Source organism: Neofelis nebulosa, chromosome 8, assembly GCF_028018385.1.
Source record: "Neofelis nebulosa isolate mNeoNeb1 chromosome 8, mNeoNeb1.pri, whole genome shotgun sequence".
NCBI classification, from domain to species: Eukaryota; Metazoa; Chordata; class Mammalia; order Carnivora; family Felidae; genus Neofelis; species Neofelis nebulosa.
In genome coordinates this window covers 113,557,569-113,580,435 of record NC_080789.1, presented here as the reverse complement: position 1 = coordinate 113,580,435, position 22,867 = coordinate 113,557,569, and the positions used below count along the sequence as shown (strand labels likewise).

Sequence of the window (22,867 nt, the reverse complement as noted above, 5' to 3'; positions counted from 1 at the left end):
ATCAAAAAAACTCTACCTTGGAAAATTACATCTTTTGCAAGTAGTATGCAAACTGATGGCAAGAGACTGTTGTGTGGCATGATGCAACTTTCTAGTCCATTTTACTTTTTAATTATTTTTTAAGTTTATTTATTTATTTTGAGAGACAGTACAAGCAGGGGATGGGCAGAGAGAGAGAGAGAGAGAGAGAGAGAGAGAGAACCCCAAGCAGGCTCGGTGCTATCAGGATGGACCCTGAAGCAGGATTTGGTGTCTGGAGCTGTGAGGGCATGACTTGAGCAGAAATCAAGACTCAAAAGGCTTAAGGGACTAAGCCACCCAGATGCTTCACTGGTACATTTTATTTTTAAAATACGAAGCCGCTGCACAATTCCCTGGGAGCTTAAGTCTGGTAAGGGACTCTACCAAACCCCGGATTGTAAAGAACTTTAGACAACTGCAGACTTTAAGGGCCTGGGGCTCAGGTTTTGCTGGTGATGAAGCCCAAGTTCTCAATGCACCAAAGAGGCCCCTGTTTTATTTCTTTAGGCCAAATGCCTAAAAGAATCTCACTTGTGCAGCGTCCTGGAGGGAAGTACACAGCCCAGGGAGCAAGAAACACAGAAAGCGCAGTCTGGACTGTATTACTTCGTAGGGCTCCACAGTTGCCGAAAATCCTCTAGCCTTCAGTTCCGGGAAAGACTCGGTTCAGGCTTTGGCTCCTAGAGCGGCGGCGGATCGCGCGCGGCGGGGGCGCGCGGCGCGGGTCTCTCGGGGCGGGGGCGCGCGGCGGGGGCGTCGGTGACGCGGCGTCAACCGTCCACCTCGCCGCTTAGCGCCGGGCGGGTCGTTGCCGCCGCCTCAGGGCGCAGAGGCCCGGCCTTTCCGCCCAAATGTCAGTTTGTAAAATAGCAAGGCTGGAGTCTGAAGGGTTTGCAGGCTTCCGCCTTGAAGGAAGTCTGGGAGGCTCGGCATTTCCAACTCTTTCACCTTAGAGCCCGCTTGGCCAAGGCAAAACCGCCCAGTAACCTGGCTTCCAGCGGCCTCAGCAGGTATTCTAGCCACTGGGAGGGGAGGCGCCTGCGGTCCTTCCCTCCGCGGAGTGTGAGGGTTTCTGTTGTGTTCTCTGGCAAAAGCGGCAGCTGTGCCTCTGTTGAAGCGAAATCTAAGACGATAATCCTAGCTTCTCTGCCCTATGTCGCCCCCTCCCCCATTTCGTTGTGTACTGTATCATTAAAGCGTTTGAGATGAATCCTTGAAGGGAGACCAGAAAACGTTTTCTTTGTGGTAGAAGGTGACTGATAAACTTGGGCAAATTTGTGGTGATCTACTCCTCCTAGGATAGTTAGGATTAAATGAAGACAATACGTAAAATCCCTAAATATTTCTTGTAAATACAAGCGTTTAGTCCATGTAACCTTTATTTTTATAGGCGTGTGAACTTCATGGGTCCATTTATTAGGTTGTTTGGTTGCACCTGGTGCGCGGCCCGTCTTTTTCTCAGTTGGTTTCCTGAAGTAGCGGGCGTCTTAGCCTTCCTGTCTGTCACCGCAGAAGTTTCCCTGGTCCTGCCTTAAGTGCACGGGAGCATTTATGCATTAAAACCTATATCCCCTTGTTTACTCAAGGATATCATTCCAGCAGTTTCCCTCCATACCAATCAATACATTTTGCTTTCTGCTGGGTCATTTCCATCAGCATATGTATTAATTTCCTAGGGTTGCCTAAACAAGTACCACAAACTGGGTGGCTTAAAACCAGAAAAATTTATCCTCTGTTTCTGGACGCTGAAGTCTGAAGAGTGTGGCAGTGCTGGTTCCTCCTGGAGGCTCTCAAGGAGGATTTGTTCCGTGTTTCCTCCCAGCTTCTGGTGGCCGCTGCCAGTTGGTGTCCCTTAGACTCCTTGCTCTCATCTTTGCCTCTGTCTTCACGTGGTGGTCTCCCCATGCGCCTGTAGGTCTGAGTTTCTTCCAGGAAGCACACCATTGGGGTTGGGGCCCACTCCAATCCAGTTTGAATTCGTCTTGGTTCCATGTACAAAGATCTTATTAACAAATAAGGTCACATTCACAGGTTCTGGGGTTAGGACTTGAACATATTTTTTGGGGGGAGAGGGCATAATTCAACCTACAACAGCATACAAACATGTTACTTTTCTCTTAAAAAATCTTCCTTTTGCCCATATTTCAGGCATTCACCTCCCGTCACTCTTAAAACTGTTGCTATCCTTTAGGTCACAAATGACCTACCTCCCTGTCGCTAAATCCGGTGGTTAATTCTTAGTCCTCATCTTACCCGCCCAGCATTTAACGCAGTTCATCATTTACTCGTATTTTTTTTTTTTTTTCACTTTATTTTCAATACATCCTCTCCTGGTTTTACCTTCTGGCTCATTGATCAATCATTCTTAAGTCATTTTTGCTGGTCCTTTTCTCTCAGACCTGATGCTTTTGATGCATTGTCTTTGGCAATATAATTTCTTTGAAATTCTTTTGATGCTTTTCAATTTTGTAAATTAAATTTTAGTTTCTGTATCACTTATTACATTACCTTTATTTAAAATATTATGCCACTGGGGCGCCTGGGTGTCTCAGTCGGTTAAGCGTCAGACTTCAGCTCAGGTCACGATCTCGCGGTCCGTTGAGTTCGAGCCCCGGTTTGGGCTCTGGGCTGACGGCTCAGAGCCTGGAGCCTGCTTCCGATTCTGTGTCTCCCTCTCTCTCTCTGCCCCTCCCCCGTTCATGCTCTGTCTCTCTCTGTCTCAAAAATAAATAAACGTTAAAAAAAAATTAAAAAAAAATATTATGCCACTATTAATATTAGAAAAATATAAATGGATATATTTTCCAACAGGGGGCTTTGGCTTATGTTCTACAATGTATATATTTATTATTGTTAACAGTTTCCAAAACCATTGCATTCTTCAAATGAATTTTGAGTGACATGACATCAAATAATCTTTCCCAATATTTATTTGACTATGATATAAAAATTATGTTTGACAACTGTTTTCAATTAACTATGTAGTGTTTCATTACAACAATAAAGCAGTTGTACAGTTTGAGAATGAAAAATTTTCAGTGTTGTCAGAAGATATTTTTGCTCTATCATTCAGTACCAAGTTAAAAAAAAAAGTCTTGATGAATTGTGCAAAATATTACAGATTTTTCATTTTTGAGTATTTTCTGTTTGTTTTTTCTCATACGTATTTGAGGCATTGTATTGCTGTTATATATATGTGTATATATATATATATATATATACACACACATAATGTGATATATATATTTTTTAATTTTTTTTTGTAAGTAATCTAAACAGTAGATTCTTCTCCAGCTGTGTCATCTCTTGGTTAAAATCCTAATACATGTTCACATATAGAAATATTTGCATTTTGGAAATCCACAATTATATCAATAATTTTTATGTGCTTTCTGTGGTTTACCTTAGCGATTGTGTCCGAAATAATTGAGAAATAATTAGCTTGTAAAAATGTTATTGTAACTGATTTCATTTATAATGTATCATATAATATTTATTTTTTGGTTTTTATTTTACTTCTAATTAGTCTATTATTTGGTGTTGATATTTGTATTTTGCATAAATGTGCTAATAGGATGCCATTGACTTTTTCCATGCCAAATAAAAAAAATATCTATTATTAGTCTATTAAAATTTATTAGATGACCCTCTCTATACTAGGTACTACTTCTTCAAAAATTTAATCATTAAATTATATATTGTCAACAAATGCAGGCCTATATTTTCCCAATTTTCATAGGATTGCTAATTGTTTAAATTCTTTAAAATATATTAATTTTTAATACTTACTGATGATGTGTATTTTACTTTATTCATGTTCGAGAATATGTGATAAATGCTGCTAATCTTTGCATCCATTTTTATTCTTCAGCTAGACTCTGCGTCCAAAGAGCTTGCAATTTAGACAAAATATAGATTCCTTTAAGAAGAAATTTTATTTAAAACTTGAATTAAAAATTGAATTCTTCCTCTTTTTTAGGTTATATGCTCTTTCCTTCTGAAAACTTTCAAATTTTTCTTTTTGAGGCTTTTATATTTATTTCATTAATTATGTTTTGTTGTTTATCTGTTTCCTTTTTGGTATTTTGTGAACACTTTTGATCTGTGCTTTCCACTATCCTTAAGTCTGAGAAATTTATCTTTATTATTTATTTAAATATTTCCTCCTGTCCATTTCATATTTTTTTTCCTCACTGGATCTTCTTTTATCTGGTTTTTGATATTTGTATAATTCTTCTACGTATCTCTTATTTTCTTTTTCATTTCTATCTCTTTATCGTTTTCTGCTGCTTTCTGGCAGAATATCTCACTCTGATCTTCCATTTGCCTAATTTATTCTTCAGCAGTATTATTCTGTGATCAGTTATGTTTATTACATTTTTCGTTTGTAGTATTTCTACTTGAGTCTTTAAAAAAATACTCATGTACCTGTTTTGTGTTGCTAATATTCTGTTTGTGTGTATTTGTATATTTTTGGTTTGTCTTTTTTAAAAGCATGTATATATGCATGTATGTATGTATTTATATAATTTCTACACCCAACATGGGGCCTGATCTTACAACCCCGAGATCAAGAGTCTCATGCTCTTCGGACTGAGCTAGCCAGGTGCCTCTGGACTTTTTCTTTTAGTTTTCTTTCTTTCTTTCTTTCTTTCTTTCTTTCTTTCTTTCTTTCTTTCTTTCTTTCTTTCTTTCTTTCTTTCTTTCTTCTTTCCTTTGCAAAGCTTGTATTTTTCAGGTGTCAAGTTATTTTTGCCTGTGAACTCATATGTCTTTGGGAGTGTCAGCTACTCTTGTCTAGTAATCTGTTATGAAATGATCAAAAAACAGGCCACAGTTTAGGTCCCTCCCATCAAATTTAGGGAAATTTTTTTGTGTGTATTTGTTTCCTAGGGCTGCCATAACAAAATACCACAAACTAGGTTGCTTAAAACAATAGTAATTTATTCTCTTACAGTTCCAGAGTCTAAGAGTCTGAAATCAAAGTGTTTGCAGTGGTATGCTCCTTCTAAAGGTTCGAAAGAAGAATTTCCCTTGCTTTTTCCTAGCAAGGATGCTGGGAAAATTTAACGTTCCGTGGCTTGTAGCTGATTTACTCCAGTCTCTGTCTCTATCATTACATGACCTTTTTCTGTATACATCTGTGTATCTTTGTCTTCATTTGGCTTTCTTATAATGATACCAGTCATTGGATTTAGGGCCCACTCTAATCTAGTATAACCTCATCTTAACTTGGTTACATCTACAAAAATGGTATTTTCAAATATGGTCATATTCACAGGTGCCAGGGGTTAGAACTTGAATATATTTTTTGGGGGGACCCAGCATGATTTTGGTGCTGCCTTGATATTACTCTGTTGTTACCCTGGGTCTAGGCTATTATTCCTATGCAAATAATGATAGATATAAAACTCCCCATCCAAAATACTCATACATAAATCAGTCTTCAGTCACCTTTAAGGATTTCTCACAGGCTTTTTTTCTTTTTCTTTTTTAAAAATTTTTTTGTTGTTATTGTTAGGAATGGTTTCCTCTCCATTTTGTGATTTCTGCAGTGCTGGTTTTGGTATTCACCATCTTCACGGCAATTGGTAATCCTGCCCTAATTTTTAATCTGAAATCTTAATGTTTTATTTACAGGGAGGAATACAATTTTTTTCACCTGTAATTTGGAAGTCAAGTAAAATAACAAAATGAAGTCTGCAAAACATCTGTCAGCCTCTAGTAATAAATTGGCAAATGTTCCAGATTTAACTTACAAAAAAGGAATATTTACTGCACCGTTGTCACTTAAACCAAAGGAAAAACATAGTGCAAAATTAGTACATGATAAACTTGAACCAATGGTCTTAGGATCTCCACCAGCAGGGGAATCCATCGTAAGATATGCTTTGCCCATTGCATCGAGTAAGACAAAGGAGTTAATAGCAGAAGATGAATTGATCAGAAAAATTACCCAACATCTAAAGATGGTAAGACACTTGTTGGTCCCTGTGTTTAGGGTTTGCATGACCGTCCCTAGGCTTAGAGATTTGCTACGAAGGTGCACTAGACTCAAAATATAGACCTACTGATGGCTAAGATCTAGTACAGTGAAAAGATACAAAGCAAAATCAGCAAAAGGGAAAGGCTTATGGAGTGAAGTCTGGAGGAAACTAGGTCCAAGATTCCTCTTCCTTTAAAGTCACACAGGATGTGCTTAATTACTCCAACAACAAATTAGCACATGTGAAATGTCTTTTGGAGAAGCTCATTAGAGACTCTGCCCAGGGTTTTATTGGGGGTTGCTCATCTAGGTATTTTGCTTAGCATGTACCAAAATTCCACACTCCCTGAAGGAAAGCAGATGTTTAGCATAAACCACATTGTTTGCACAAACAGTTTAAGGACAATGAGCCACTGTTATCAGTGAATGATGGGAACACTCATGAAATCCAAGTTCTGAGGCAACAGTCTAAGGCCAACCTTGAAAGCAGATCTTTCTAATGATAATCCTTTCTGGCTCATTCCTGCTATGTTAACTCTTCTCAGCACTTTAGAAACTTTAGCTCTTAGTGTTGGGAAAAAAAAAAATCTCCTTTTTTCTGAGTTTCTCTTTGCACAGTGATCCAGAATTGAATTGTGAATGTACCACATACCAAATGAGAACAATGAGGGAGGTAGCACAAATATAAAAATAATATAGTTTTGTCAAATTTCCAAAATACAAGTTTGTTCAAAGTTTGAAGGGTTAGCTCAGAGAATTTCCTTAAAAAATTTATTGCTCTCTAGTTTACATTTCTATTTTGTCCGCTTCTTTTCGAAGAAGAAATTTGAGTCCCTCAGATTTTGAGGATATACTTTGGTGATAAGTGGAGTTGATGCTTCAACTATTCATAGATCGCCTTTTACATGCCTATGAACACAGAAATGGGAGTCATAGGGACTTTCTTACAGAGTAGAGTTGAGGACTGTTTCTTATTCTTCAGGGTGATATAAGATGGGATGTGAGATGGAAAGTTTAAGTTTATGGCACTGGTAGAAAGAAGTCTTATTGCTAAGAAGGTCCTGACATGTTTGATTAAGTGTTTTTTTACACTTAATAAATTTACATATAATTTACATAAAATTATTAAAATAAAAATTTGCTTTGATTTACTCATAGGTTGTTTCTACTTTGGAGGAAGCCTATGGATTTAGCATTGTAAATGGAGAAAAATCAGTTGTGAAGCCTGAACATGAAGAATTAACTTTATCTGTAAGTGTATATAATCCTAATGTAGAAACATTTAACACTGAAAAGGGTTAAGATTTTCTTTTGGAATCCATTTATGTTCTCAGAATGAATTCCCATCCATGAAAATGACCTGGTTAAGGAACTTGAAAGTAGAGTATTGATTTTTCTATCCTCTGCTAACACTTATCTTAAAGTTTAATTAAGACCTATCTGTATTTTAAACGTATTTTTATTGCTAGTGCCTGTTCTGTTTAATTCTTAAACATTTGGTTACTTGTTGGTTTTAGATGTATATTCTTTATCATGTTAAGAAAGTGTCCTTCTATTTGTATTTTGCTAAATAAAAAAAACCCAAGAATTTATTGAATTCTAACAAATATCTGGTATATATAAATTATGTAACTCTTAAGGTGATTAAGTATGTGGTTCTCCTTTAACCTACTGATGAGATGAATTATTTTACATGTTTCATAATATTCAACTGTACTTTAATACACTTGTAGAGTATTATTTTTCTATTTTATAATTATTTTTGTTAGTTAGGGATTGAGTTTGGCTCCATGTAATAAAACACCTATGTTGAGTCTTTCAATTCATGAACATTGTATGACTCTCCATTTGTTTCGGTCTTGTTTGATTTCTTTCATCACCATTTTGTAATTTTCATCATACAGATCCTGTACATGGTTTGTTAGATTTTATGCATTAATATTTCATGTTTTTTGGAACACTTTTTAATGGCATTGTATTAAATTTTAGTTTCCACATTTTGTAAGTAGTAGATAGAAATAATGATTGATTTTTGTATGTTGATCTTATATCTTAAACAACCTTGTTCAATGTATTTTTTCATTCTAGTTTTTCTATAGATTTTTTGGATTTTCTACATGGACAATTATGTCATCTTCATGTAGAGACAATTTTACTTCTTCCTATCCAGTCTGAATGCTTTTTATTTCCTTCTCTTGTGCTGGCTCTGGCTTCAAGTATTATATTTAATAATAGTGATGAGAGCAGATATCCTTGACTCATTATGACTGCTAATTTCAGACAAGAGTGGAAGTTCAGTTCCCTGGTTGGTCTCAACATCATCACTCTGGTGGGGGAATTGGATGGCTAATTTTCACTGCCACATTATTTTTTAGTCCTATCGACACATGGATAGTGGGTGCAGCTTGTTCTTGGTGTTTGGCTCAAGTAGGATTAGGCATTGTCAAAAAGGTTTTGGTTATGCTAGAGACCCCCTTTTTACAGTCCTTTGGCTTTTCTTAGTTGTTGTGCTTTTTTTTTTTTTTTTTTTTTTTTTAAGTCTGTGCTTATTGGAAGTTCCATGAGTCAGGCTTTTCCAGTGTCCCATCCATTTTATATGTAGGTAAAAAGAAAACCTAAAGAATTCATGTATTCCTCAAGTTTTGAGATCTCTGCCTTTCTCTTTCTTCCTTTCAGAATTTGCCTGTGTTAGTTTGTTGTATTGTCTATGGATTTTAACTGTAGGAGGGGTGATTAGAGGAATGGACCTAGTCCATGATGACCAGAAGTGAAAGTCCAAAATTATTTTTTATGTATATTTATTCTATTTGCAGTCTATCAAGCTGAGTTTGTGAGTTGATGTTTTTCATCAAATTTGGAAATTTTCATTCATTATTTCTTTACATATTTTACTGCCTCTCTGATCCTTTTTTATGAGACTCTAATTACACATATATTAGAATGCTTGTTACTGTATAAGAAGTTACTCTCTGTTCATTCATTTCAGTTTTTTCTCTTTCTTTGATTCAGTTTGGACAATATATGTTATTCTATTTTCAAACTCACCGATCCTTTCTGTGGTGTCTGATCTGCTGTTAAACTCTATCCAATGAAATTTTTATTTCAAATATCATAATTTTCACATTTAAGATTATCTTTTGGTTACTTTTTAGGGAGTTTTATATTTCTCCTGCTATTATCTATCTCTTTACCTGTCTACCAATATTTTTCTGCAAATTCTTTTATCAGTAACAGAGTTTTAAAAATCTTTGCTAATTTTCAGTATCTGGATCATCAGTGTATTTACTTCTACAATTTTTCCTTTTGATTATGGATTGTATTTTCCTGGTTATTCATGTTTTATAATTTTTTTTAGTTGGATCCCAAGCATTATATTTAGAAAAATATTGGAAACTGTGGTACAATGTTTTATTTTCTAGAGAATCCTTACTGTTTCCTTTCTGACATTTAGCATGAAAAGCTAATCATTCTCATTCTTCTAAGAACTGATTTGAGCAGGAACTGATCCATATTTTAATTGAGTTATTGTATGGTTTGTCTAACCCATAATCGTACATATTGCTGCTTCCCCTCAGGGGTTGATTTATTTGATCTTGCAAGTATTTTAGCAGGGAAGAGTTTGAACTCTGATTTTAAATAGTTTTGGTTCACATTTTGGTTCATTCCTGGTAGAACTTCAAATACAATTACCACAAGAACATGCAGGATGAGATTCCTCTGGTTTTTAGTTCCTCCTTTTTATAGTTGTGTAATTGCCAAACTATAAAACATTTTGTTATCCCCAAAAGCTTCCTTGTATCCCACTTACAGTCAGTCCTTTCCTCCCACCCTGGCTCTAGACAAACACTGATCTGTCACTATACTTTTACCTTCTCTAGAATGTCATATAAATGAAATCATATAATATGTAGTCATTATATATCTATATATCTATATATCTATATATCTATATCTATATAGATCTATATAGATCTATATAGATATAGATATAGATATATATCTAGCCTTCCCTACTTCATCATGTATTTGAGACTCATCCATGTTGTTCTGTATATCAGTAGTTTCTTTGGTGTGAAGAGTATTCCATTGTATGACTATCCCACAGTTTGTAATCCATTCACCAGTTAATAAACATTTAGGTGGTTGGATGCAGTAACTATTTTGACTGTTATGAGTGAAGCTTCTGTGGACATTGTGTACAAGTCTTTATGAGGATATATGTTTTTATTCATCGTGGATAGTTTCTTTGGAATAGGATTGGTGAGTTATAAATACATGTTTAACTTTATGAGCGATTGCTCATAAACTGTTTCCTAACATGGCGGAATCATTGTATGTTCCTACCAGCTCTCTATGAGAGTTCCGGTGGCTGCACATTCTTACCAGAATTGGTATTGTCAGTCTTTTTAATTCTGACCATTCCTAATGGGTACGTAGGCCTCCTTTTCTGCCATCTTTATGGCAAAATTGAGATGGGGAGGAGTTTGGTAAAAGAAAAATGTTTGGGTTCAGTGATTTGCCTTAGGAGCTTTTCTCATTCTAGTCTATCTGCCAGCTTAAATGACTGTCAAAGGCTCAGCTGGTTTTTCTTCATACTCTGAATTCTGTTTGTCAGTGGTAGGCCTGCTTTTTCACGTGGCTGACTTGGCACACTTGGCACAACTAGGCCAAGTGCTCTTCTTTCTCCACCATGCTCCCCTTAGGTATGGATATGGCTTTGGTTCTTTGCTCATCTGCAAAGTGTTCTGCAGAATTCAGTTCATCACGTTTTCCTTATGTCCTCTCCTTTTCAATATCCTCAAGGAAAAACATAATAATTAGTAGGTGACTAACAGTCTGTATTATACTGGTATTCTACTTGTCTTACAGCACTGTTGTCATAATTTTTGATGATTTTAATATCCATGTAGAAGATCTTTCCAAATAATGTGGACTCTTAGTTCACTGAATGATCATTCACTCTAATGATCTTATCTTCTATGTCAGCCACTAACCAACAAGATGATATCCTTTAGTCTTTGTCATAACCAATAACTGTTACTTTTCCATAATTTAAGTTTCAATCATCTTAATTTCTGGTTACTACCTCTTATCTTTCCCACTTAGTCTGTCTAATATTCTGACTCCAAAAGTCCTTTGATTCCATTGGGAACTATAATCCATTGGTCCTATTACATTTTACTGTCCCAAATACTTCTTCTATTCTTACTTACCTAGCTTAAATTCCATGTTCCCTTATTATTATTGCTCCCACACATAGGTACTTAACTCTCTTGCCCTGTCATGCTTTATTGATTTTATTTTGTTAAATAAATAAAACCCTGCAACCCTCATCAAATCAATCCCTATATTTGTGGCTTCTAAATCTGAATAGAAGATGGTCCTCAAGCATGTGTATAGTCTCATATTTATGATTAGTAACTCTAGTTACTTCATTTTCCTGCTCTCCTGAATGACTAATTCAGTTTTCCCACTCTTCTATATGGGTATAGATCTTTACCATGACAAAAAAAATATATGAGCGTATGAGTATGTTTTAAAATGTGACGTTGAATAAGCATATTCCTCATGGAGAACACTCTATGAGAATCCTAACTGTATATAAGCATCTAGATTTGTTTATCATAGGTTGTCTCTGATTTACAAATCACCACTCTACTATAAAAGGTTCAGTCATTGTGACTTTTTTTTTTAAGTCATTGTAACATTTTAATTTGTCACTATTTTTTCCTCAAAGTCTTCATTTGCTTATTGAGGGTGAAAGACTATAGCTCTTGATAAGTATACTTATATTCAGAAGTTATAATTAGTGTTAATTTTCTAACACAAAGAGATATTTATAAGGTATATACAGAATTGCTACCTTTTTTTGGCTGCTCATAAATTTCAGGATTCTAAATATGGGATGCTTGATTTTCTACAACTATGTAGAGGAGAATGAGAAGAGATGCATAGTTGGGTATGTCATTCATGGGCCACTCCCCAGAATGTACTCTCTTCCACTTTCTGGGAGAATTTGCTAGTATAGCATTTGGAGCACAATTTCTTGTCTTATATGTTTGAAGGGACATAAATTATAGACAAAAATTATTTTTAAAAACAAATGTACTATAATATAGATGGGTATGCATATGGGTTCTGAAATTAAAAGTAACTTTGTTTTATTCTTTTCAAAAGGTTGGGGATGATCTGAATTCATTCTTGATATGTTGTTCACAATTTGCAGCTCAGTTAGAAGAAGCAGCTAAGGAAGAACGTCATGTATGTATTCTGCATAAATTATGGGATCCAAAATATCATTTATTGTTTTAATTTAAATTATTGGTACTGTTAATAAATTTTATACTAATACATTTTATATTTATTAAAAATTGCTATTAAAATAATTATAGTGATAAAATATTTTAAAGCTATGTTGGTTGTTTGAATTTGGATGTAATATCATGTAGCAATATTAGTCTAGATACAATGCCTTAATGAGTTACAAAAGGCATTAGAAAGTATTATTTTTTTTTATTCTTAACATAGGCATTTAGATCTGTGAATTTTCCTTTAAGTACAGCATTGATAGAGTCATTGGTATTTTCATGTTTACAGATGAAAATATAGTATTAAGAGTATTTTTATTTTAGTGTTTTTAATAAGGTAAATTATATTACAAAGGCAATATGTCATAATTAATGAAAATTTTAAAAAACACATGCATGAAGAAAACAAAAATTTGTTGTGGCCTGTTTACATAAGGATTTTTATGCTGAGTTAGTTTTCTTCTATTCTTAGTTTATTGAGGTTTTGTTTTTTTTTTTTTAACCATCAAGGAGTTGAATTTTATCAAAACCTTTTCTTGAATCTATTGAGATGATCATGTGGTTCTTGTCCTTCATTTGTTTATGTGGTGTATTACATTGTTTCATGTTATTACAAATAGTGAGCCAGGCTTATGTTCCAGACATAAATCCTACTTGGTTTTTTTACCTTTTAATTTGCTTTTGAATTCTGTTTGCTAGTATTTTGTTTAAGATTTTTGCATCATTATTAATCAGGGATATTGGTCTGTAGTTTTCTTATGTCTTTGTCTTGTTTTGATATCAGGATAATGCAGGCCTCATGGAATAGGTTTGGAGAATTCCTCCTTTTTGATTCTTTGGGAGAGTTTGAGAAGGATTGGTGTTTTAAATGATAGAATGCCCCGGTGAAGCCATCTTGTTCTGGGTTTTTCTTTGTTGGGAGGTTTTTGATTACTGCTTCAGTTTCCTCACTAGTTATAGGTCTGTTCAGATTTTTTAATTTTTTCATGGTTTGGCCTCAGTAGGTTATATGTTTCTAGGAATTTATCCATTTCTTCTAGGTTATCCAATATTTTGGCATATAATTGTGTATAGTAGTCTTTTATGATCTTTTGTCTTTGAGCAAAGTGGACATCATTGTAATATATCCTCTTTCATTTCTAATTTTAATTATTTGAATATTCTCTTTTTTTCATAGTTAATCTAGCTAAAGCTTGTTACTTTTGTTAATCTTTTTTTTATTTTTTAATTTTTTATTTTATTTAAAAAAAATTTTTTTTAATGTTTATTTATTTTTGAGACAGAGAGAGAGAGAGCATGAACGGGGGAGGGTCAGAGAGAGAGAGGGAAACACAGAATCTGAAACAGGCTCCAGGCTCTGAGCTGTCAGCACAGAGCCCAACGCGGGGCTCGAACTCACAGACTGCGAGATCATGACCTGAGCTGAAGTTGGACGCCCAACCGACTGAGCCACCCAGCGCCCCTTTTTTTTTTATTTTTTAAGTTTATTTATTTTGAGAGAGAGGGAGAGAGACAGACAGACAATGTGAGCAGGGGAGAGGCAGAGAGAGAAACCCAAGCAGGCTCCACATTGTCAGGCAGAGCCTGATGTGCTTGAATTCACGAACTGTGAGATCATGACCTAAGCTGAAATCAAGAATCAGAGGCTTAACTGACTGAGCCACCCAGGCGTCCCCTTGTTAATCTTTTTAAAAACAACTCTTGGTATCATTTTTGTTTCCTATCTCTATTTCATTTATCTCTGCTCCAATATTTATTATTTCCTTTCTTTTGCAAACTCTGGCTTTAAACAAATTTTTTTTTGTTCCTTTAGATAAAAGGTTATTGTTTGTGATCTTTTTATTTATTTAATTTATTTTCTGAATATTTATTTATTTTTGAGAGAGAGAAAGAGAGAGAGAGACAGAGAGAAGGGAATAGAGAATCCCAAGCAGTCTCAGCACTGTTAGTGCAAAGTCTGATGTAGGGCTTCACCTCAGGAACCATGAGATCATGACCTGAGCTGAAATCAAAAGTTGGATGCTTAACCAACTGAACAACCCAAGTGTCTCAGTTTGTGATCTTTTTAAATGTAAACACTTACCTCCATAAACTTCTAGTACTGATTTTTGCCAAATCTCATAGTTTTGGTATTTTGTGTTTTGTTTTCATTTATCTTCAGATATTTTCTAAATTCCATTATGATTTTTTCTTTGATCCATGGATTGTTCAAGAGCATGTTGTTTAATTTTCACATATTTGTGGATTTTTTTGTTTTCTCTCTACTATTGATTTCTAATTTTATACCATTGTGTTTAAAAAGATGCTTTGTGTGATTTTGATCTTAAAATTTGTTAAAACTTGTTTTGTGTCCTTAACATGTAGTCTGTCTTGGAGAATGTTCCATGAGTGCTTGAGAAGAACATGTATTTTGCTGTCATTAGGTGGAGTGTTCTGTATATGTTTGTTATGTATATCTATTTTACAGTATTGTTTAGTCCTTCATTTCTTAAAAAATTTTTTTTATGTTTATTCATTTTTGAAAGACAGAGAGAGACAGAGCACAAGCAGGGGTGGGGCGGAGAGAGAGAGGGACACAGAATCTGAAGCAGGTTCCAGGCTCTGAGCTATCAGCACAGAGCCAGAAGGGGAGCTTGAACTCACGAACCACAAGATCATGACCTGAGCTGAAGTCAGATGCTCAACTGACTGAGCCACCCAGGCGCCTCTAGTCCTTCATTTCTTATTGATATTCTGTCTGACTGTTCTTGCCATAACTGAAAGTGGGGATATTGAAATGTCCTAATATTATTGTGTTGCTGTCTGTTTCTCCCTTTAGTTCTGTTAGTGTTTGCTTCACATATTTGGGTGCTTTAATATTAGGTGCATATATATTTATAATTGTTATATATTTCTAGTGAATTGGCCCTTTTATCATTATATATATCTTTCTTTTTTCTTTATTTTTTGACAGTTTTGTCTTAATCTCTATTTTGTCTAAGAATGGCCACACTTGCTCTCTTTAAGTTCATGTTTCTATGGAATATCTTCTTCTGGCCTTTTACTTTGAGCCTGTGTGAGTTCTAAGATTTAAAGACAGCCTCTTAGAGGCAGCATATAGTACTTGTAGGAGATGCTTACTATTGCCATTATGTTTATGCTTTCTGTTTGGTAGCTTTTGGTTCCTCTTTTTCTCTCTTGGTATCTTCTTTTGTGTTTTGTTGATTTTTTTGTAGTGATGTATTTTGATTCCCTTCTTGTTTCCCCTTGTTTATATTCTATAGTTATTTACTTTGTGGTTACCATTGCAATTATATAAAACTTATTAAAGTTACAACAATCTATTTTAAACGGATAACAACTTCAATTACATATAAAAACTCTACTATTTACATCCCTGCCTCTCCTACTTTATGTTATTCATGACATAAATTACCTCTTTTTACATTGTATGCCCATTAACTTAAGTTTATAATTAGTTTTCATCTTAAAAAATTCTGTACCAAATTTATAAGTGATTTATTTGCCTGCTTAAGAATACTACAGGATATTTGTTGATATGTTTATATTTTTAAGGGAATTTTATATTTTTGTATGGTTTTGTGTTGATGTTTATTGTTATTTCTCTTCAACTTTTAGGACTCCTTCAGGGTTTCTTATAAGGAAGGTCTAGTGGTAATGAATTCTTTTCAGCAGTTCTTTTTATCTGGGAAAGTCCTGATTTCTCCCTCATATTTGAAGAATAGTTTTGCAAGATATAGTATTTTTGTTTGGCAGTTTTCTTTCAGTGCTCCCTAATAGCCCATAATCTTAATGGTTAAAAATTTGCTGATGATCTGGTATAAACTTTCTTATATGTAATGTAGAACATTTTTCTTGCTGTTGACAAGATTCTATCTCTGTGACTTTTGACAGCTTAGTATGATGTATCTCAGTGTAGATTTCTTTTGATATTTTCCTAATTGGAGATCTTTAAGCTATTTGAATTTGTATGTCTATTTTCTTTTCAGATTTGGGGAATTTTTATCATTTCTTCAATAAGTTCCATGCCTGTTTCTTTTTTCTTCCTTCTTCAGTTCCCATAATTCATATTTTGTACCATTCCATGGTATCCCATATATCCTTTAGGCTCTCTTTATTTTCCTTCATTCTTTTCTTTTTTTTTTTCCCTTTTCTGTCTTGATTATTTTGAAGATCTTGTCTTCTAGTTTTCTGATTCTTTCTTCTAATCGGTCAAGTCAGCTGTTGCATTCCTGTAATGGATTTTTCAATTCAATTATTGTATTCTTTAGTTCCAGAATTTCTGTGTGGTTTTTCTTCATAGTTTTTATTTTTTTTCTTGATATTCTCATGTTTATGTATGGTTTTTCTCATTTCCTTTGGTTGTCTTGTGCTCTCTTTTAGCTCATTAAGTATCTTCATGATGACAGTTTTGAATTCTTCGTAATTCATACATTTCTGTTTCTTTAAAGTTAGTTTCTGGAGGGGCACCTAGGTGACTCAGTTGGTTGAGCATCTCACTTTGGCTTAGGTCATGATCTCATGGTCTGTGGGTTTGGACCCCATGTAAGGCTCTGTGCTGACAGCTCAGAACCTGGAGCCTGCTTTGGATTCTCTGTCTCCCTCTCTCTTTGCCCCTCCCCCATTTGTGCTCTTTCTGTCTCTCAAAAATAAATAAACTTAAAAAAAAAGATTAGTTTGTGGAGATTTAATTTGTGTTTTTGAATGTGCCATGGTTCCCTCTTTCTATGTCTTGTTACTTTTTGTTGTTAGAATTTTGGCATCTCTTCCAGACTTTGTGGTCTGATTTCCTATAGGGAAGACTTTCTCCATTCAGCCTGCCTAGATACTGGAGGCTTCTTAGGCCCTTTTTGGGTAGGCATTCCCTCTGGGTTTATGTGTGTAATCTTTGAGGCAGGTACTCCCAGTGGTGCGGTTATAAATTTCAGTAAGGAACTCCACCTAGTGTCTATTTTTGGTACTGCAACCTCTGGTGCTTCATGTACTCTGGTGAATGGTTGATGGTCTTAGTTCTCAGAGATTCTGGCACTCTATTGCTGTCAATACTTGGATAGAGGCAAGAGGGAAACTGGCCATTTGGGCAACCTCCTGGCTCCCAAATCAGAGTGTTGAATATGTGTTCTACTCCTTTCCATCCCCAGAGGGAAGACAAGAGTTGGGGATTTCTTCCCAATTGTGCTACAGTGTCAGGATAGGGAGAGGCTCTGGCAAGTTAATGTTGAGAGTATAAGTTTTTTTTTTTTTTTTTAAGTGGTGTTTGATGTTGATGTGGTTGGTCTTGTCCTTGCCTAAGGTACAGGAAACGTTAAAGTTTAACTGGTTTTTGGATTTCTCAGAGGCATTTGGTTTGTTTGATGTAAAATCCCTGTCTTTGTGGGGGAAGGAGGGTTTCAGGCTTCATATTCACTATCTTGCTGACAAAGTCTTATTTCTTTAATGAGGAATGATACTAAAAATGCCCAGTGATTCTGGAGTGTCTTTGCTTTTATGCCGTTTCAGCAGACAGAACTAGGAAATGTATACAGGTATGCACACATACCGTATACATAGTTCATGTGCTCATATTTCTACATAAAAATAAAGTGCACATGTACACACACACACACACACACACATGAACAGACACATTTAGAAATCTCAAAATCTCAGAGACATCTTTAATTCTAGTCTCTCACCTCAGGGCTTGTTCTTGCCTTCCGCAATTTCATATGTATACTCCTTCTTTCCATAGTGAGAATCCTAACTCTTAACATCAACACATTTATTCTTTTGCTGAACCCTATAATACTTACAAGATTGTTTAAGGATTTCTTGTTATATCACTATAAAAACAAATCTACTAAAGAGATTTCATGATTTCTTTTATACTATCCCCCTACCTCATCCCTTGGCAGTACTCTTTCCCAAGACTGAGTATAAGGTGTATGTTAAATTCTGTATTCATGAGTTACTTGGATTAGTTCTTTTTTCTTTTTCCTTTACTAGTTTTACCTATTTGAAGGCAAAAACTCTAACTCAAAAATGTATGTATATACCCTCATATTCATTGCAGCATTATTTACAACAGCTAAGATATAGAAGCAACCCAATGTACATCAATAGATGAATAGATAAAGAAGATGTGGTATCTATATGCAATGGAAGATTACTCAGCCATAAAAAGAATGAGACCTTGCCATTTGTGACAACATGAATGGACTTTGAGTGTTTTATGCTAAGTGAAATAAGTTAGAGAAAGACAAATGCCATATGATTTCACTTATATGTGGAATCTAGAGAAGAAAACAAATCAACAAACAAAGAAAAAACAGAAACAACCATAAATATGGAGAACAAACAGGTGGCTGCTAGAGATGATGGGAGTGGACAAAAAGGAGTAAAGGGGAGTGGGAGTTTCCGGCTTTAAGTTATGTAATGAATAAGTCAGAGGGATGAAAGTTAAAGCATAGGAAATGGTACTGTAATCATGTTGTATGGTGACAGATGATAGCTACACTTGTGGTGAACATAGCATAATATATAAAGTTGTCAAATCACTATGTTGTATGTCTGAAACTAATGTAACATGTGTCAATTATACTTCAATAAAAACAGAAATACTATGAGATGTTTTTTTGGAGAGATAAAAATAATCCAGAGGAAAGGTCTGAGTAACAAGTAGAGCAACCTACATGATAAATGTAGTAAATATTGAATAAGTGTATATATGTATATGCGTGTAATATAAATATATATTAATAACCAAATCTTATGGATTAGAAAATATGATAGAATAAAAATGCATGATAATTATCACGTACATCAGGAGAGAACTTAGACTTGGAATTAATTGCAATTGAAATATAATCTAAGGTCCTTGTTTGGGAGAATAGTAATGACTTTAATAAGTTAGGTATTCCTATTAAAATGTCTTTTTAAAAAATATATGTTATGTGTCGAATTTTTATCCTAGTAGAGGAAAATTGACAAAAAAAAATCCAAAAGATTCTAAAAAAAGAGAGGAAAAAATAATTAGAAAGTAGATAATGGAAATAAATCTAAATATGTCAGTAAATATACCAATTAAAGGAAAAATTTGGTTAAAAATGAATTCAAACTATATGTTTACTAGAAATATATTAAAGCATAAAAATACAGAAGGGTTGGGGCTCCTGGGTGGCTCAGTTGGTTAAGCGTCTGACTTCGGCTCAGGTCACGATCTTACAGTCTGTGAGTTCGAGCCCCGCGTCGGGCTCTGTGCTGACAGCTCAGAGCCTGGAGCCTGCTTCAGATTCTGTGTCTCCCTCTCTCTCTGCCCCTTCCCCACTCATGCTCTGTCTCTCTCTGTCTCAAGAATAAATAAAAACATTTAAAAAAAATAAAAAAAAATACAGAAGGGTTGAAAGTGAAGAATTAAAGAACAGAATACTTAGGGAAAGGTTTAACCAAGGATATGAGATATCTGTACACTAAGAACTATAAGATATTGATAAAAAAATTGAAGAAAGAAATAAATGGGGATATATTTGGTGTTCATGGATTGGAAGAATAATATTGTTAAAATGTCCATGCTACTCCAAACAGCCTGCAGATTCAGTGCAACCCATATTAAGATTCCAATGATATTTTCTCACAGAAATAGGAAAAAATCCTAAAATTTGTAAGAAGTGACAAAAGACCCCAAACAGTCAAAGCAATCTTGAGAATAAGAACAAAGCTGGAGGCATCAGTCTTCTATTTCGAACTATATTACAAAGCTATAGTTATCAAAACGACATGGCATTGGCATAAAAGCACGTGGATTGATGGGAAAGAATAGAGAGCCCAGAAATAAACCCATACATATATGGTCAATTAATATATGACACAGGAGCCAGGAATATACAGTGGAGAAAGGATAGTCTCTTCAATAAATGGTTTTGGGAAAACTGGACCCTTCTCTTACACCATGCACAAAAATCAACTCAATATGGATTAAAGACTTGAATATAAGACTTAAAACAATAAAGCTCCCAGATGAAAACTTGGGATAAGCTCCTTGAAGTCAGTCAGTCTTGGCAATGATTCTTTTGCATGTGATATCAAAAACAAAGGTAACAAAGCAAAAGTAAACAAATAAGACTGTATCAAACTAAAAATCTTCTGCACAGTGAAGGAAACCATCAACAAAATGAAAAGACAACCTAAAGAATGGGTGAAAATGTTTGTAAAGCACATATCTGATAAGGTGTTAATATCCAAAGTATATACAGAACTTCTATATATATTGGGGGGAAACCCAAACAGTCCAATTAGAAAATGGGCAGGGGAACATTTTTTCCAAAGAAGACATTCAAATGGTCAATATGTACATGGAAAAGTGCTCAACATCACTAATCATTACGGTAATGCAAATCAAAACCACAGTGAGATATCACCTCATACTTGTTAGAATGACTATCATCAAAAAGACAAGCTAACAGGATTGGTGGTCAACATGGCAGAGAACTAGGAGGGCCTGAAGTTCCCTCGTCCCGCAACCACAGCAGTGTTGAGGCCAGAAGACTTGGAATTCCAAGAGTCTGGGCTGCAAAGTGACAGAGACATCTCCAGGGGCCCATTGGACAACTTGGCAGTTCATAGGTGTGTGATTGTGAATGGGAAGAGACAAAAGGGTGGCATAGGCACAGAGGGGAGGGATCCCTTCTGCGGAGAGACAAAAGGAAGAGAAAGAGAGGTTGTACAAGTGTAGGATTGTATTTGGACGAGAGAAAAACCATGGACCAAGGATTGGAAAATATGGAGATAGTTCCAATTTCTAACTGTGGGACTTTCTCCAGACTGGGGCAAGCTGCCCTGTTCACACACCTGGGGGGGCAGGGGAGCCAGCCCTGGGCTCAGTGACTAGCTCAGAGATACAGTCTGCAGTTGGAGAGTATAATCCCCTCCCTTGAGTGCTGTGGGGAGGACAAGAGCCATTCCAAGGACAAGGACCCTGCTTGTGTCCACTAGCCAGAGGCCCTTTATCAGCTAGGTGGAGTGGCTCTACCCTGGAACTGGAGCACACAGTACAGGATCCCTTAAGACATGGGGGTTCAAATCTCAGCTGATCACCTAGGAGGCACCAGAGACTGTGGATCAGGACAAACCACCTTGCTTGTGCCGGCGCAGCATTGTGAGAAGCCAGATGCCCTTTGTGGGTGGGGTGGAGTGGCACTTTCCCTGAACCAGGGAGTGAGGAGTGGGATCCTTTAAGACATTGAGGTTTGAATCTCATCCGATGACCTGGGAGGTGCGGGAGACTGGAGTGAAAAAAACTGGCTTACTCGTGCCCCTGAAAGCACTGTGAAGATGGCCTAAACAAAGTGGCTTGGGACAACCCATCCAGGGAGGAGAGACTGGCATGTCACCATTTTTCTCCCCATCACCAATGATGTGGGGCTTCAGGGAAAGGACAAGGGGCCCACAGTGGAGGTATGATGTGCCTACACCAAACCACGCCCCTTGGTGCCTGGTAACTATGTATCTACCAGAGCAAGATTGATACTTACCAACCAGACAGCCCCTCCTCCAGACCAGCCCAGACACTGGTTCCAAGGCATCCAAGGCACCCAAGCAGTTTTGCATTTTCTGATTTAATTCTTGGTCAGTTCTTGATACACACACACACACACACACACACACACACACACACACACATATATGCATATATATACACACACACATATATACATATAAAAATACACACATATATATGTATGTATATATGTGTGTATACATATATTTATGTGTGTGTATGTATATATATGTGTGTGTGTGTGTGTGTGTGTGTGTGTGTATTTTTTCCTGTTCTTTTTCTTTCTCTTATTTCTTCTCTAGTCTGGTTATTCTGGTTGTTGGTTTGTTTAGGCAGACATATTTATTCTCTTTTGTATCTCCTCCTTTATTTTCCTCTCTCTGGAGTAAGCCATATAGTTTCTCTGCCTGGTCAATTTTCTTTTCTTTTTCCCTGTCCCTGTCATTTCTCTCTTTGTAAGGGATAAGGCTTCTTCCACCACCAGCTCCTCCTTTTTTTAGTTTTTTTTCCCCCAGGATTACTTCAACGAACAAATCAAAGCACACCTGATGGAAGGTCCAAACCACCACTATGAGTAAGGAGATAAAGCAACCAGAGTCAAAACAACAGAGAGCACATAACACACTCCAAAAACATCTCCTGAAGGGTCAGGGCCTAGACAGCATATGACTCCTTTTTAATATAGTTGCTCACAGGTGCAGGACACAAAACAAGCTATTAAAACACATAAGGGAGAAAAAACTAGCCAAAATGATGCAACAGAAGCATTATTCTCAAAAGAAATTCCAGGAAGAAATGACAGCTAAAGAATTGCTCAAAATAGATATAAACAATATATCTGATCAAGAATTTAGAATAATACCTATAAGATTAATCACTGGGCTTGAGAAAAGCATAGAAGACAGTAGAGAATCTATTGCTGCAGAGATCAAGGAACTAAAAAATAGTCATGACAAATTAAGAAATGTAAATGAGGTGCAAAACAAACTAGATGCAGTGACAGGATAGAAGAGGTGA

At 35.8% G+C, this 22,867-nt stretch overlaps 1 protein-coding gene across 7 annotated transcripts in view; it reads left to right on the top strand.

The window, feature by feature from the left end:
• Positions 1 to 785: 785 nt before the first annotated feature.
• LOC131483416 (coiled-coil domain-containing protein 7-like) overlaps positions 786 to 22,867 on the top strand; it is a 282,146-nt gene continuing 260,064 nt past the window's right edge. For 4 of the 7 annotated variants that reach the window (XR_009247648.1, XR_009247651.1, XR_009247649.1 and 1 more), the window contains exons 1-4: positions 787 to 1,031; positions 5,662 to 5,993; positions 7,166 to 7,258; positions 12,185 to 12,268. Coding sequence is in view for 1 of the 7 variants with exons in the window: in XM_058681527.1 (XP_058537510.1) it covers positions 5,715 to 5,993; positions 7,166 to 7,258; positions 12,185 to 12,268 (456 nt within the window). In the remaining 6 variants the exon portion in view is untranslated. Of the gene's footprint in view, positions 1,032 to 2,206; positions 2,309 to 5,661; positions 5,994 to 7,165; positions 7,259 to 12,184; positions 12,269 to 22,867 lie in introns of those variants that run through there. The other 3 variants (XR_009247653.1, XR_009247654.1, XR_009247652.1) reach the window with 2 other exon arrangements.